The sequence below is a fragment of the Podarcis tiliguerta genome (genome assembly GCF_965153285.1).
Source record: "Podarcis tiliguerta genome assembly, chromosome: 10".
Taxonomy (NCBI): Eukaryota; Metazoa; Chordata; class Lepidosauria; order Squamata; family Lacertidae; genus Podarcis; species Podarcis tiliguerta.
The window spans coordinates 27,551,810-27,566,743 of NC_139543.1; the positions used below are offsets into that span (position 1 = coordinate 27,551,810).

Sequence of the window (14,934 nt, forward strand, 5' to 3'; positions counted from 1 at the left end):
TGAACACTATAACATTTTGACCAATCAACTAATGTTTAGCATTTCACTCATGAAGCAGAAGTACATTCCAACTGCAATTCTCTATGCATTTATCTGGCAGCTGAGTCCTACTGAACTCAACAGAGCTTGTTTCTAAATAGCCTAAGATTGTGCTGCCAGTTTCCACCGCTTGTCGGCTATTGGCTTTGCCACTCTGTCAAGGGAGTAAGAGGTGGCATGTTAAAGTCAGGTTCCTGGCCTGGTGTAAAATTTCATTGCTTATAATTGCAGCAACTTCCATATTGCCTTTTCAACTTTGGGTTGTGCAGCTTTGGCCCAGGGAATACCAGCTGACAATTTCTATTGCATAATCATATGATGATCATACACAACAATGGATCAGCAAGATTATTTTCTATTTTAAATCTCATTTTCACCTTCTTCTTTTTTTGAAAAATTGCCTTTAGGTCTAAAATTTATCATCTTTTGATAGCTGGGAGAAGTACAAATTACATCAATTTCGAATTATAAGGACAAAGGAACCGGTAAGCACACAATTTCATTTTGTTAAAATGCCCCGTTTCTGTTTCCTCGTCTTCTTTTCTTCCCAGAACTTTAACCTGGCATGTTGAATTAGCTTCTAAAACCACATACACACAGAGAGAGTTGTTTTCATTAAATTTAGAAAGGCATGTGGTATTTTTCTCCTGCTGAGCAATCATTTTAATAAATGCAAGGATGAATATTTAAATTACTGTCATTCAGCTGCAAGATCTGAGAATTAAGGAGCACAATTCTTCTTGACTGAAAATATATTTTTAAGCAACATTTCCCACTGAAACATTAACGTGATAACTAGGCTATGGAGATCAAAAAGTGTTTATTCAATTCAATTAATTTGTTTAGTCCATTAAAGAAACCAAATTTTTGTCCATTTCTTGGAGTTTAAAGAAAGTTTAATTCATACAGTAACTCTCTCAATTAGACATGAGGGATTTATTTTAAAAGTTATTAAGAAGCCGTATTGCAAAGATGCTATAGCATATATATTTGCAATGTACTGCATTTCGGTGCTTCCCAGCTGAATGCTTGTAACATTGGTTCAGCTGAAAGCATGTCTCTTTCTTGTAGAAGTGATTTTTTGTGGCTTAATTTCCCATCTCTAATAATGGGGTCAATTATGCTTTTGGACCTACAGTTTCATTAGTTATATTTTACAGCTCTTCAGAGCAAGCCATGGTAGGTTTTTCTTTTTACAAAAGCTGCATTTCTGCTGCCCGTTATGCATTCATCAATCATTTTCTTTTAATGCCAGTGTTAACTGTGTACAAAACTCCAGCCCAAGTTTGCTTAGGGCCACCAACTATGGCCATTAACTGTGGCTATGAAAGAACACTTTTGACAGTGGTTCAATGAGCAGCACATTCATGAGCAGCACAAAAATAACAGAAATTCTAGACCTGAACCTCCCTGCTATTCAGCACTGGTGTGTTTTTCACTGTAAGAAAGATAAACCAGAGTTAACCCCTCAAAAATCCACAATGCATGTCAGATTGTTTGCTCTTTCTGGTCAGTTCCCGTTAAGACTCTCCCCCCTGGAAGGGAGGGGAGTGGTTGTGGGCGGGAGCCCGGGCACCGCCTCCTTGCAGGGGGCAGCCGCCCCCTGCTCTCCAGTCTACTTGGCTGGGGCCCCGCCTCCACTGGCCGGCACCCAATCGGGAGCCGGCAGGGGGCGTGCCCCAGGTAACTTTAAGTTACCGCGCCAGCCCTCTTCCCGGCCTCACTTCGCTTCGTCCCGCCGAGAGTCACCCACCCTCCACTCCCTTTAGCTTAGGGTCTCGACCTTGCTATGGACCTTAGGTTGGTTGCCCTGGTTAGGCGGGGGGCCTGGTAGGAGTTTTTCCACATGGCATTAGGCCATTTGGTTTTTTCGCCTGCCTCGTAGCAATCGTCACAACTTTCGTGGTATTGGTGGGTAGGTTAGGCATTGGATTATGGTGTCATGGTGTGTTGGAAGGCTAGGTGTGGCCATCGCCTACGCCTTCAATTTTGGGTATTCCGTTAAAGGAATCCGGCGGTTGTGTATTCTGTCCGATGCCTGCTTGGCGAGAGGCCATGGCACGACCCCCGGTGGCATCAGGGGAGAGCCTATAGTTGAATTAGCATCAACAGGCTCCGCCTACTGGTGATTCAACCCCTGTGGTGGACATCCAATGCCTAAGCCAATACCTTTTCACTGCTGTAATCAATAAAGTTGTGGCCTTTTCATGCCCATAAAACATATATCACGTGTCCTGGTCTATTCATTTCTTTTCCACGGGGGTCGGGTCCTCGAACCACAACCACAGGCTCCCTGCTTCTTTAAAACATGCTCACATTTCATTGGCTGTCAGGGCTGGACAACCTCCCTCCCTTCCATTGTGAACCGAGAGATGCAAAAATATTCTCACTGTGAGTAAGGTGATGCAGCTGTCCTCCAATAGGGTCTAATGAGGAAAGTGCTCACATCATTAGGGCTGGGCGATATATCATCCGAAATCACTTTGAAGTCCATATTAGGATACCCGTTTCATAATTTTTGACCTGGCGATATATCGCGAATCATGATGCGTGTGCGATGCCAAAAACGTAACTTGAGAAAAACCATAAAGACAGCCAATGTCCCCAAATAAAGGTAAAGGGACCCCTGACCATTAGGTCCAGTCGTGACAGACTCTGGGGTTGCGGCGCTCAGCTCGCTTTATTGGCTGAGGGAGCCGGCGTACAGCTTCCAAGTCATGTGGCCAGCATGACTAAGCTGCTTCTGGCGAACCAGAGCAGTGCACGAAAACGCCGTTTACCTTCCCACCAGAGCGGTACCTATTTATCTACTTGCACTTTGACATGCTTTCGAACTGCTAGGTTGGCAGGAGCAGGGATCAAGCAACGGGAGCTCACCCCGTCGTGGGGATTCGAATCGCCGACCTTCTGATCGGCAAGTCCTAGGCTCTGTGGTTTAACCCACAGCGCCACCCGCATAATTCCATCCTTATTTCGGACACTGTGCTATATCAGTATATTGTGAAGTTTAGCTGGTGATATATCAACAATGCTGAAAACCAGATACTGCCCAGCCCTACACATTGTTTTGTGGTCCAATCTCTTTCTACTCTCTTAGAAATTAAACTATGCCCAAACAAAATTGATTGTGGAAAAGACATTGGAATTCCCTAATTTTGGGGGTGGAATAATGTTGCTGAGTTGCAAACACAGAAAAGTGAGTCTGTGAGAAAATATTTCCCTAAAGACCATGAGCTCAATAGAACTTCCTGGGCAGCTGCTAACATGCTGGTCAAAATAGAACGGATGCCTTTGTCCCACCTCTGACTCTTCTCTTAAGGAGGTGGGAGCCAGGAATGCTGGAGCCTTGCTAGAGCTCTCAAATGTTCTTAGATGTAGGAGTGCACAAAGGCCATAAAAATGAAATATTGTGCTTAAAGATGACTATGTGGATTTTGTATGTTAACAAAACTCCTGAAGAACGTCTTAACCTCTGCACAATGAAGGTGCTATTCATATTATACATATTCCTGCATTTTTGCGTTTAAGAACACTAAGCATGCATCTGTCTCAACATTTCACAGAATGCCAAAATATTTAGAACAATGCTTACCTAAGTGGCATTCACATTTTAAGCCTAGCAGCATATATGCATTTGCCACCACAAACCACTGAGCCTTCTTTTGTACACAATATGCAACTATGCAGTACACAAAACTTAATCCTAAACTGTCGTTCCCCATCTGAAATAAAACCACAAACTTGAAATATCTGCAGTGCAGAGCTCATGAACAGTGGAGGGGGTGGGGTGGGGAAGAGTATTTTAAACAAATAAACAAAACTATTAACCCTCACAGTTCAGGTAATAAACCTAAAGCTGTTTAAATCTGCCCTGAAACAACCATCTAGACGGCAATGAAAAAGGATTACAAAAAAACAACAACCTTACCACACACAAAATCTTCTAGGCTGACAGCAAGCACATTCCTCCCTTTTAGTATCTGAGGATGGGCACAAGTGGCATTGACGAAAGCCTGGAAATTGTTGTCCATCAGCCATTCCGGTAGCCATTTCAGCTGGCAGTCGCACAAAAGGCTAGACGTGTTTAGGTACCTATAAAACGAAACAGAAGCAGATTCCATTCATAGGAAGCAGAACTTCACAGCTTCCAGAGCAGGAAAGCAGTATTAAATCAAACCCGAAGATAAGTTAAGCACCAAAACTGATCACAAAAAAATCAACGGCGTTGCACTGATTTATTTACTTCGTTTGCAGCCTGGCCGGTCTCAACATCTCAGGGAAGGTTCATGGATAGGTGAGAATCATGGGCTATCAGGTGTACATGTGTTGGATAGAACATATTACAGGCTTCCTGCTCATTCTGGTCTAACACATACATAAGAACTGAGTGTGGCAGTGTGTACAAGCGTCCTGCCTCACTCCTAACCTACCCAGATGTACTACAAAGCCAGCACAGAAGGATTAACTTTTTATACAAATATAGGAAGCTGCCTTATACAGAATCAGACCATTGGTCCATCTACTTTGTATACACCTGTATACCTGAAGAAGCGTTTCCACCCCCATCGTTCAGCCCGGATACTGAGGTCCAACTCCGAGGGCCTTCTGGCAGTTCCCTCATTGCGAGAAGTGAAGTTACAGGGAACCAGACAGAGGGCATTCTCGGTAGTGGCACCCGCCCTGTGAAACGCCCTTCCATCAGATGTCAAGGAAGTAAGCAGCTATCTTATTTTTAAAAGACATCTGAAGGCAGCCCTGTTTAGGGAAGTTTTTAATATTTAATGTTGTATTGTTTTTAACACTCGATTGGGAGCTGCCCAGAGTGGCTGGGGAAACTCAGCCAGATGGGCGGGGTATAAATAATAAATTGTTGTTGTTGTTGTTGTTGATTGTCCACACTGAATAGCAGTAGCTCCCCAGGGTTTCAGATGCTAGGGGCTGAAACCGGAATCTTCTGCATGCAAGGCAGATATTTTATAGCCCTTTCCCTATACTTAGAGGAGAATGAGGGGGGCAGAAACAAAACCTTCCCCTACCTTACCTCACTGAGCTAAATCCTGTGCTGGCTCCCTGGTATCAGAACCAGGGTGGTGGAGGAGGAAATTACTTAAAGAAGCAGAGCCCAGCATGATTAAGGGTTTGGTTTTGTGTCACGTACATGCAGCTGAACAGGTAAGTGTCTAATATAGTCAGTGCCGGATCCAAAATATAAGATAAAAAACAAATAAAATAAAACCTACATATAGCAACAGTGTTTTTGTTGTGTAGGCTCCTATGATGTAAGTAATGGGCCCCGTCTGCTAGCCTGTTCCCTAAAATATCACTGGTTTGTTCCTTTCTATATACAGGGTGCCTATATTCTGCATGTGCAAATGGCTTTAGATACCTATTAGGTCCAGAAATTGGGACGCGGGTGGCGCTGTGGGTTAAACCACAGAGCCTAGGACTTGCCGATCAGAAGGCCGGCGGTTCGAATCCTCCCAACGGGGTGAGCTCCTGTTGCTCTGTCCTTGCTCCTGCCAACCTAGCAGTTCGAAAGCACGTCAAAGTGCAAGTAGATAAATAGGAACCGCTCCAGCGGGAAGGTAAATGGCATTTCCGTGCACTGCTCTGGTTCGGTTCACCAGAAGCGGCTTAGTCATGCTGGCCACGTGACCCGGAAGCTGTATGCCGGCTCCCTCAGCCACTAAAGCGAGATGAGTGCCGCAACCCCAGAGTCGGCCACGACTGGACCTAATGGTCAGGGGTCCTTTACCCTTTACCTAGGTCCATAAATTGCCATATAGCATATATTCAACACAAAAAACTGATGATTTGTTGTTGACAAAGGACAGCTGGACATATACAGGGCCCCATTACCTTCAGTAGCCTAGGGCCTCATCAAACCTAAATCCAGCCCTGGGTATAGTTCAGAGTGGCCCTTGCTACTAGGTGGGGAAAGAATTTCTGTCTTTTTATAAGACCAAAACAGAGTATTATTACTTGTTGAGCACGAACTTCTAGAATTATCCTTGCCTTAGCTGTATACCTCAAAATACGTACAGTGGTACCTTGGAAGGCAAACAGAACCTGTTCCGGAAGTCCGCTCAACTTCCAAAAAGTTTGGAAACCAAGGCACAGCTTCTGATTAGCCGCAGGAGCTTCCTGCAGCCAATCAGAAGCCACACTGGATGTTCGGGTTCCAAAAGAACGTTCGCAAACAGGAATACTCACTTCCGGGTTTGCGGAGTTTGTGAGCCAAAACTTTTGAGTCGCAAGGCATTCCAGAACCAAGGTACGACTGTTATTTCCTTTTTCAGATCCACAGCACCTTTTTTCTTAACTGTGCCCTATGTTGTTCAACAACGATGTGAGAAAGTTGCTAAAGGTACTGCTTTTCAAAATAAATGCATCGTCATTACTACCAATGTCCATTGCTATGATTATCTGATATATTCAAACATAACACACGTCTCATTGGGGCAAACTAGAGACACTTACAATTCTTTAAGTTTCTTCATTTGTGAAAACGTGTTTCCTTGAACTGACATGATGGCATTGTTACTTAGATCTCTGCGGGTGGAAACAAAAGGAAACGGCAAAATGTAGGATCAAAAGGCAAACAAAGTCAAAGCAAATTCTCACATTCTGCTAAAATAAAACATGAAAAAGAAGCAGCTTGTACCATATAAGTACCACTACACAGAGACTCATTTAAAAGATAATATATCATAGAATTGTAGAGTTCGAAGGGACCGTGGGGATCATCTCATTCAAGCCCTGCAGTATAGGAATCTTTCACCCAATGTGGGGCTCAAATCTATTGGGTCTCATGTTGTACCAGCTGAGCTACCCCAGTTGTATGGTTTGACTATATTTCCTAGATACAATGCAATTTGGCAGGGGAATGCCATCTGTAGACCCTATGCTGCAACACAGAAAGTCGTCTCATACTCAAACCATCTCTAACTAAGTCTACACTGATAGGCAGCTCCCCTGGGTTTCAGAGAAGGCTTTCTTCTCAGCCCTTATTGGAGATTGAAACTGGGATTGCAACTGGGAACTTGGGTGTGCAAAGCTGTTCCTTTGGAGGAAGAACTGTGAGGGGAGAGACTCCATCAGGCAATGCCTCTTTCCACCTGCCTTGCCCCACCCTCTGGTCCAAGGTCTCCTCATAAGGAAGCTGTTCCTGGAGGAAGAACTGTGAGGGGAGAGACACCATTAGGCAAGGCCTCTTTCCACCTGCCTTGCCCCACCCTCCGGTCCAGGGTCTCCTCATAAGGAAGCTGTTCCTGGAGGAAGAACTGTGAGGGGAGAGACTCCATTAGGCAAGGCCTCTTTCCACCTGCCTTGCTCTACCCTCTGCTTCTTAATGTGTATTGTATTTTTTGATGTACTGTGGCTTGCTGTTGTTTTATTGATTATAGTTTAGATATTATTGTAACTGTTGAGTGGATTTCTGTTTAACTTTTCTATGTTGATATTATTATTTTATACTATTCTAATGATTGTTGAATGTTACTGTTTTGACGGAGGTTGACTATTTTAAAGTTATGTTTTATTATCACATTTTTGTATTGCATTAGATTGTTATAAGATGTACATTTTTTGTTCTTCAGCTTGTAAACCGCCTTGAGTATTGTAAGATAGAAAGGCGGTATACAAATTAAAAATGATGATGATGATGATGATGATGATGATGAAAGCAGGAGCTCTACCACTGACCTATATGCCCCCTTTGAAGGTTATCATTGAGTTGGCATCATTGCATATTTTAAAAATTGTCTGGTTCAATGTGATTTTCAACTACTTACAGGTGTTCAAGTGCATCCAGACCAGAAAACGCTTTCTTAGTAATTGACCTAATCCGGTTTCCTTGGAGTAGCCTGGAAATATAAAACACTTAACATGTAACAGATGAAAATGAAATAGATGCATGATTTTTGGAACCGTTAGGAGAGACTCTTGATAATTGCTTTTAAGGCATGTTTTACTGCACTGTGTCTACTTACCTCTCAACACTTTCCTCTCCTAAATATATACATGTATTCTGCTTCAGTTACTGGAGAGATGAAGGCATGTTCAAAGTCTTTTAATGCATATAATTTGGTGAAGCTTTTTTTTTTTCAAGGGCTGTCAGCCAATTTATTTCTACATCTGTGCATTGTGAAGAAAATCTTTGCATTCTAACAGAGCCATTGCCTCTGAATGCTGGATTGCCCTGCCAAACATCTGCCCTAGTCTGCCTTATGTTGCTTTCCACTAACATGACTGCCTCTAATTTCTACTCTGAAGAATCTTGGTGAAAGCTATAAGGACTGATTGCATGACACCATGCATGGAGTTAAGATAATCCAAAGTCTTTTCAACTGAAGAGTATTTGGAAACTTTTTTTGTAATTAATGAAAAGAGAGATGTACTGAAAAGAGGGACACGGGTGGCACTGTGGGTTAAACCACAGAGCCGAGGACTTGCCGATCAGAAGGTCGGCGGTTTGAATCCTCGCGATGGGGTGAGCTCCTGTTGCTCGGTCCCTGCTCCTGCCAACCTAGCAGTTTGAAAGCACGTTAAAGTGCAAGTAGATAAACAGGTACTGCTCCGGTGGGAAGGTAAACGGCATTTCCGTGCACTGCTCTGGTTCACCAGAAGCGGCTTAGTCATGCTGGCCACGTGACCCGGAAGCTGTATGCCGGCTCCCTCAGCCACTAAAGCGAGATGAGCGCCGCAACCCCAGAGTCGGCCACGACCGGACCTAATGGTCAGGGGTCCCTTTACCTTACTGAAGAGAAGCACATCAAGGAAGGCCGGGTTAAATTAAGGTGACTCCAAAGAGCAAATCAAGAAAAAATCCTGGTATTTCTGGACTTTTGATCCAAAGTTTCATAGGATGTGTTAATTCCCACTCTGCCTGCCTCCACTTTAGCTAATTTCGTCTTTCCTGATTACCCCTCTCCCTCCAACTATAAGCTAAATAAAGCAGATTAATATGAGAATCAAGCTTCTGCTAGCTTTGCACTGCTGCAGCTCAGACCTCAGCAGAGAGGGCTGTGTCAGTGAAGTAGAGTGGTACCCCGGAAGTTGACCGGAATCTGTTCCGGAAGTCTGTTCAACTTCCAGAACCTTTGGAAACCAAGGCGTAGTTTCTGATTGGCTGAAGTAAGCTCCTGCAGCCAATCGGAAGCCATGGAAGTTGTGTCAGCTGTTTGGGTTCCAAAGAACATTTGCAAACCGGAATGCTCACTTCCGGGTTTGTGGCATTCATGAGCCAAAACCTTCAACTCGCAAGGTGTTTGAGATCCAAGGTATGACTGTAAATGTTAACGTACAGCCAAGCACCCTAGTGGCCAAATCCACCTTACAGGTGACTTCCAGCTTCCCTCAACCACTAGCAATACTAGCAATCTTTTCTTTCCCCTCCTTCCTGCCTAGTCCTTCTTTAATCTTTACTTTTGCCTCCATTGCCTCGCTCTAATGTGCGAAAGCGGAAAGAGATCTGGAAGGACAATAGCAGCTGGGGTGGGATGGGGAATACAGAATCTGCAATTGAAGATAAAGCAGTAAGTTGTACTTACAGCCACCTAAGTTTGTCAAGTCCAGAAAAGGCACCATTCATATCTTCAATTGTCCAGGAGATTTCATTGTTTTTAAGATCCCTGTTGAAGGAAATAGATAAGTCAGATCCAGGGTCTTCAAAGTGTACAAGTAAGTTTAAATCACAAAAGCAATTGATTCCTAGAAGGAAGCACATTGGGAACCCAGCGGCATGTTCACCCCTAGCCTAAATGTTTTACCCAACTGGAAACCTAGGAAATTGGTTACTCTTTCCACACACAGTGCTTAGAAGCACCCTCTTAAAAGTCGTTTTCAAAAGCAGCAGCTGCATGTCATAAAATCAGCAAAGTAAAGCAGCCCTGCTATGTCATGATTTTACTTTTTGTTCTACTGATCGTATGACGTTTTTATTTTTTCCACGCCTGTTGTGAGGAATTATTCTAAAATGTGAAGTATATATACAGTGGTACCTCGGGTTACATACGCTTCAGGTTACAGACTCCGCTAACCCAGAAATAGTGCTTCAGGATGAGAACAGAAATCGTGCTCCGGCAGCGCGGAGGCAGCAGGAGGCCCCATTAGCTAAAGTGGTGCTTCAGGTTAAGAATAGTTTCAGGTTAAGAACGGACCTCCGGAACGAATTAAGTTCTTAACCCAAGATACCACTGTGTGTGTGTGTGTGTATGAAATAAAATTGAAACAGTTAAAGTAGCTTCAACAGTTGTTGTCAATGCATATCAACAGCAGCAGAGACGAAACCTTCCTTGTATCAAGATGTATTCATTGTTTAGAATTCCTTCACATTCATCTACACTAAGATAGTCTTGGTATTGTAGAGAAAAACCCTACTATGAAACTTACAAAGTCTGCAAACTCGATAGTCCTCGGAAGGCGCAATCGGCAATGTAGCTCACTCTGTTGTTCCCAACATTCAGCCTCACAAGTAGGCTTAAACCAACAAAGCTTGAATCCTCTAGCCGGGTTAAATGATTATAAGTTAAGTCCCTGCAAGTTTGAGAGGGGGAGAAACGTTTGCTTTAATCAGAATTAATAAGGAACCCAAACCCAATTCACAATTCGTCCCCTGATTAAGTTCAGCCTGATTATTTTTGATCTAAGCTTGCACATTATTTTCCATTACACAGAAAATAGCAGAATGGGCTTCCTTGTTTAAAAAATTACAGTAACGAAAGACCAAACATAACTTTTACGAAGGGGGGGACGGGGACGCAGTTGGCTTCAGCTCCTCACAACAAAATATCATTGCATTAACTAACACACAAACAGCTGTTGCCACCTTTAGAAATCTTGTTACAAAAAAATTCACAGCTCACTGGTAAGCTGTTCATGCTTTGGCTTGTACCCTGCTCTTAAAAATGGAAGGGTTTAAACACAAAACTACTACTCACAGCTCACTGAGTTTTTGGCAAAACTCCCAGGCATCAGGGCTGATTCTGCTGATAGCATTTTGGCTAAGATGGAGCTGCTGCAACATCAGCAACCCATAAAGCCAGCCTTTGGTAATCTCTGTTAGGTTGTTATGATCCAGCTGCCTGTACACACACACATACATACATAGAAACAGAAAAAGGGGGGGAAAGACCTCAAGTTTCATATGAAAACTTAAAAATCAATACATAACAAGAAGAAATTAAGGCTCTTCCTACTGGAAACAGAAGCCAGAAAAGTTTTACAGGTTGGTGGGTTGTACATTTATATATTGTTAGCATCGCAGTTACTCAAAATAAGCAATGTACTAAGGGATTCAAAAATGGTTATTTTTTGAAGACTATGGAAGCGTATACTTACAGGATTTCCATGCTACTTAATCCCCAGAAAGCTCCATCCATGAGCCTAGCTAGCCCATTTCTTTGTATTCTTAACGATTTCAAAGAAGGAAGTCCTTGAAACGTAAGCCCATCTATTTTTTTAATTTTGTTACGGTTCATTTCTCTGAGGAGGGAAAAAAGAGATCCAAGTTAACTAAAATAAGCTCAGACTTCCCACCATATATATATATATATATATATATATATATATATATATATATACACACACACATACTGAGGTCCAGCACCGAGGGCCTTCTGCGAGAAGCAGTGAAGTTGGCTTCACTGCGAGAAGCCAAGTTACAGGGAACCAGGCAGAGGGCCTTCTCGGTAGTGGCGCCCTCCCTGTGCAACACCCTCCCACCAGATGTCAAAGAGAACAACAACTACCAGACTTTTAGAAGACATCTGAAGGCAGCCCTGTTTAGGGAAGCTTTTAATGTTTGATGTATCACAGTATTTTAATATTTTTTTGGAAGCCGCCCTGAGTGGCTGGGGAAGCCCAGCCAGATGGGCGGGGTATAAATAATAAATTATTATTATATATATATATATATATATATATATATATATATATATATATATTCTGGGCTGCTCCTCTCTTGGTACAATCAGAACGTCAAAGTGTGGCCCCACAAATTGTTGATTACATACGTTGCTTGTAGCGAGATGGAACAGTAACAAATAAAAGCCAGCTCTTCCTGATATACCAGGATAAAATTGTGAGCTGCAACAGTAGGGGCATTACTCAGGGCAAAGAAAGCAGATCATATGAATATGAAACCTTAGGACAGGGATGGTGGAAACTGTGATCTCCATTGTGTTGTTGGTCTACAGGTCTCAACACCCCTGACAACTGGCCACACTGACTGCAGCTGATGGGAACTGGTGTCTAGCAACATCTGGAGCGCAACCAGTTCCTCATCCTCGGTTTAAAACATGAATGCATCATGAGAACTATGCCTCTGTTCTATCTAAAGCTTTCGTGCCTTTATGTGGTTACTACTGAGGTTGATGCTCAACCGCTGCCAGAAGCCTGCAAGACTAATTTAAAACAGTTAGGCTGTACTTACAGATGCTGGAGATGAGGGAGTTTAAACATCTTCTGTGGGATGGCTGAAATTCGGTTCCTGTTCAGCTTTAATACTTGAAGTGTGCTAGACAGGTTGTCAAAAGTGCCTGGTTCCATGGAGATTATTCGATTATTATTAATGTGGCTGTGGAAACAATGACAGTTAGCAGCTATGGAAATTGTAGCAGATTTCGTACCAAGACCTCATTACCGACTATGTGGTAACTGCTAATCCTAATTTAAGAACTTAATAATCGCTTTAAAATCTCCCCCACCTCTGTCAACCTCCAATCGGTGGTTAAGGGGAACTTTGAATGGAAACATACGTTTTGCCTTCAGCCAAAGTCTATGGTACCTAGCAGACAGGAAATAACCAGCACTGATCCAATGGCAAATAGAATTTAAATTCTCAAAATAATATTTCAATGACTGAAATATATTCTGTCCTTCCACTCATAGAAGGGACCATTAGATTTAACCCAATGTCTTTATAGGACTATTATTATTATTTTTAAAATCACACATACTGAAAGGGCTGTTTTTACTTTAGTCTACTACTTTAACTATGCTAATCAGACAGTAAATTAATATACGATTTTAGAACTCAAGATGTAACGAAAGCCTTGTCTTAAATAAAGTTAAACTTACATGTACTTGAGCATCAGAGAAGGAAATGACTCCGCCTTAAGCACAGAAATATTGTTGTTGCTCAAGTCCAAAGTTTCTAGAGACTGGAATGGTTTCAGGTCTTCAGGCAAGATGTCTGTAATCTTGTTACTTGTCCTAAATTAAAATTTGCATGTCAAATTTAAGGCAGTTTCCAGACAAGTAATGAAATGATTGTACTTCCCAAGAACTTAAGGAAAAATAAAAAGTTTTGCCAGAATGAAAGTAGCAATCCTATATTCATGCACCTGGCCGTAAGTCCCACTGAACTCCACGGAGCTTATTTCTGACCAGACATGGAGAAAACTGCAATGTCAGAGCCACACATAAAAGCAAAACAACATAAAGATGCAGAAAGCTCTGAACACATGGAAAAGCCAGAGAAAAATGATAAAGACATGACAGAACAGAGCAGCTAGTCAGATGGATGAGATTGAGCAATGTGCAAAGAACAAAACATGGGGAGGAAATCAAGGAGAGGAGGACAAACAAAACATGAACGTCTTTGGAATTAAGAAATTTATAATTAATACCACCAGGAAAAGAACAAAAAAAGGAAGAGGTGATTATAATGTGAGACAGAAGAACAAGTTAAGAAGCAGAATTCAGGAGCCAAAGAAGGGGAACACTGTGAACTTGGGAGCCAAAGAAGAAAAACAACCAAAACCTGAACACAACAAGAATAAGGCCTTCCATGTACACATCTAATAACAGGGTATGTGATCATTGCAACTTTGCTGTTCTGCTACAGTGTTCATTGGCATCGTGTCTGAAATTAAAATTTAGTTCTTTTGCGGAAACAAATTATTCATAATGACTATTTCTTTATTTGCTTCCTTTGGGAGAGTCAGTTCAGCACAATAATTGTAGAGCTGACCCAGGAGGTATCAGGCACTAGGTCAGGCACAGTGTCAAGCATGCTGCTCTTATTCTGTCAAGAACACAATTTAAAATAACCACAAGCAAAGCTCTCTTCTCCTCAGCTATCAACCCAAGAAAAGGGCCACCAGTCGCCCACTCTGAACAAAATTATCACAATTTGATCTCATGTTTGTGTGTAGGATAGGGTGCCACCAGCAAAAGAGATACCATGTGCCATGCTTAGAGGAATAGAAGGTGCTTTGAAGTTTTCGTAAAGACTGCATCGTTTCATCCTTCCACATAATTTCAGGATGTTTTTCTGCATTCAGGATCCAACAACAACCCTCTGAAAATTCTTGCCCAAATAGGAGAAGGTCACATAACAGCAGCTACAGAACAGATGGGGGGAAATGGAAACACAGCTATTCCATTGCCTCTGGCCTACCCTCAACAACAGCCAGTTCCATCCTACTTACATTCCAACTGGTCCTCATAAGAACTGTGTCTTCAAAAACTGGTACCCGAGTTTGCTACCAACCCTTCCATACATACATACATACATACATACATTCCTTTGGATGTCAAGCCTGAAAGCAGCAGGGATGATCTTACTATTGATCTTGGAAGCTACTCTGGGAGCCTTTTCAGCTAAAAAATGAGGGTAAAAATGCTTGAGATCAATAAATAATTGGCAATCCTTGTTGAGATGCCTGCCAGAAGACACCTCCAGGTTTGAGGGAGGACTAGGCAAAGAGCTTTCTGCTGGGCCTTCTCCTATATCAGGCACAAGGAGTTCGTGGCCCTTTGAGTATTGTTGGGACTCCCAACTCCCATCAGCCTCAGTCAGCATCACCAACGCCCAGGCATGATGCGAGATGGAGTCCAACAAACATTTGGAAGGCCGCAGAGATTCCTCGCTCCTATCCTTCATAGATA

The 14,934-nt window shown here is 42.6% G+C and overlaps 1 protein-coding gene across 1 annotated transcript in view; it reads right to left on the reverse strand.

The window, feature by feature from the left end:
* The window catches only part of LRIG3 (leucine rich repeats and immunoglobulin like domains 3), a 55,817-nt gene that overhangs the window by 8,362 nt on the left and 32,521 nt on the right, over window positions 1-14,934 (reverse strand). The window contains exons 4-12 of the mRNA XM_083399434.1: window positions 13,120-13,254; window positions 12,473-12,616; window positions 11,380-11,523; window positions 10,980-11,123; window positions 10,432-10,575; window positions 9,591-9,671; window positions 7,833-7,904; window positions 6,520-6,591; window positions 3,968-4,131 (exon numbers count right to left, since the gene is read on the reverse strand). Of these exons, the coding sequence (XP_083255560.1) occupies window positions 3,968-4,131; window positions 6,520-6,591; window positions 7,833-7,904; window positions 9,591-9,671; window positions 10,432-10,575; window positions 10,980-11,123; window positions 11,380-11,523; window positions 12,473-12,616; window positions 13,120-13,254 (1,100 nt within the window). The remainder of the gene's footprint in view (window positions 1-3,967; window positions 4,132-6,519; window positions 6,592-7,832; window positions 7,905-9,590; window positions 9,672-10,431; window positions 10,576-10,979; window positions 11,124-11,379; window positions 11,524-12,472; window positions 12,617-13,119; window positions 13,255-14,934) is intronic.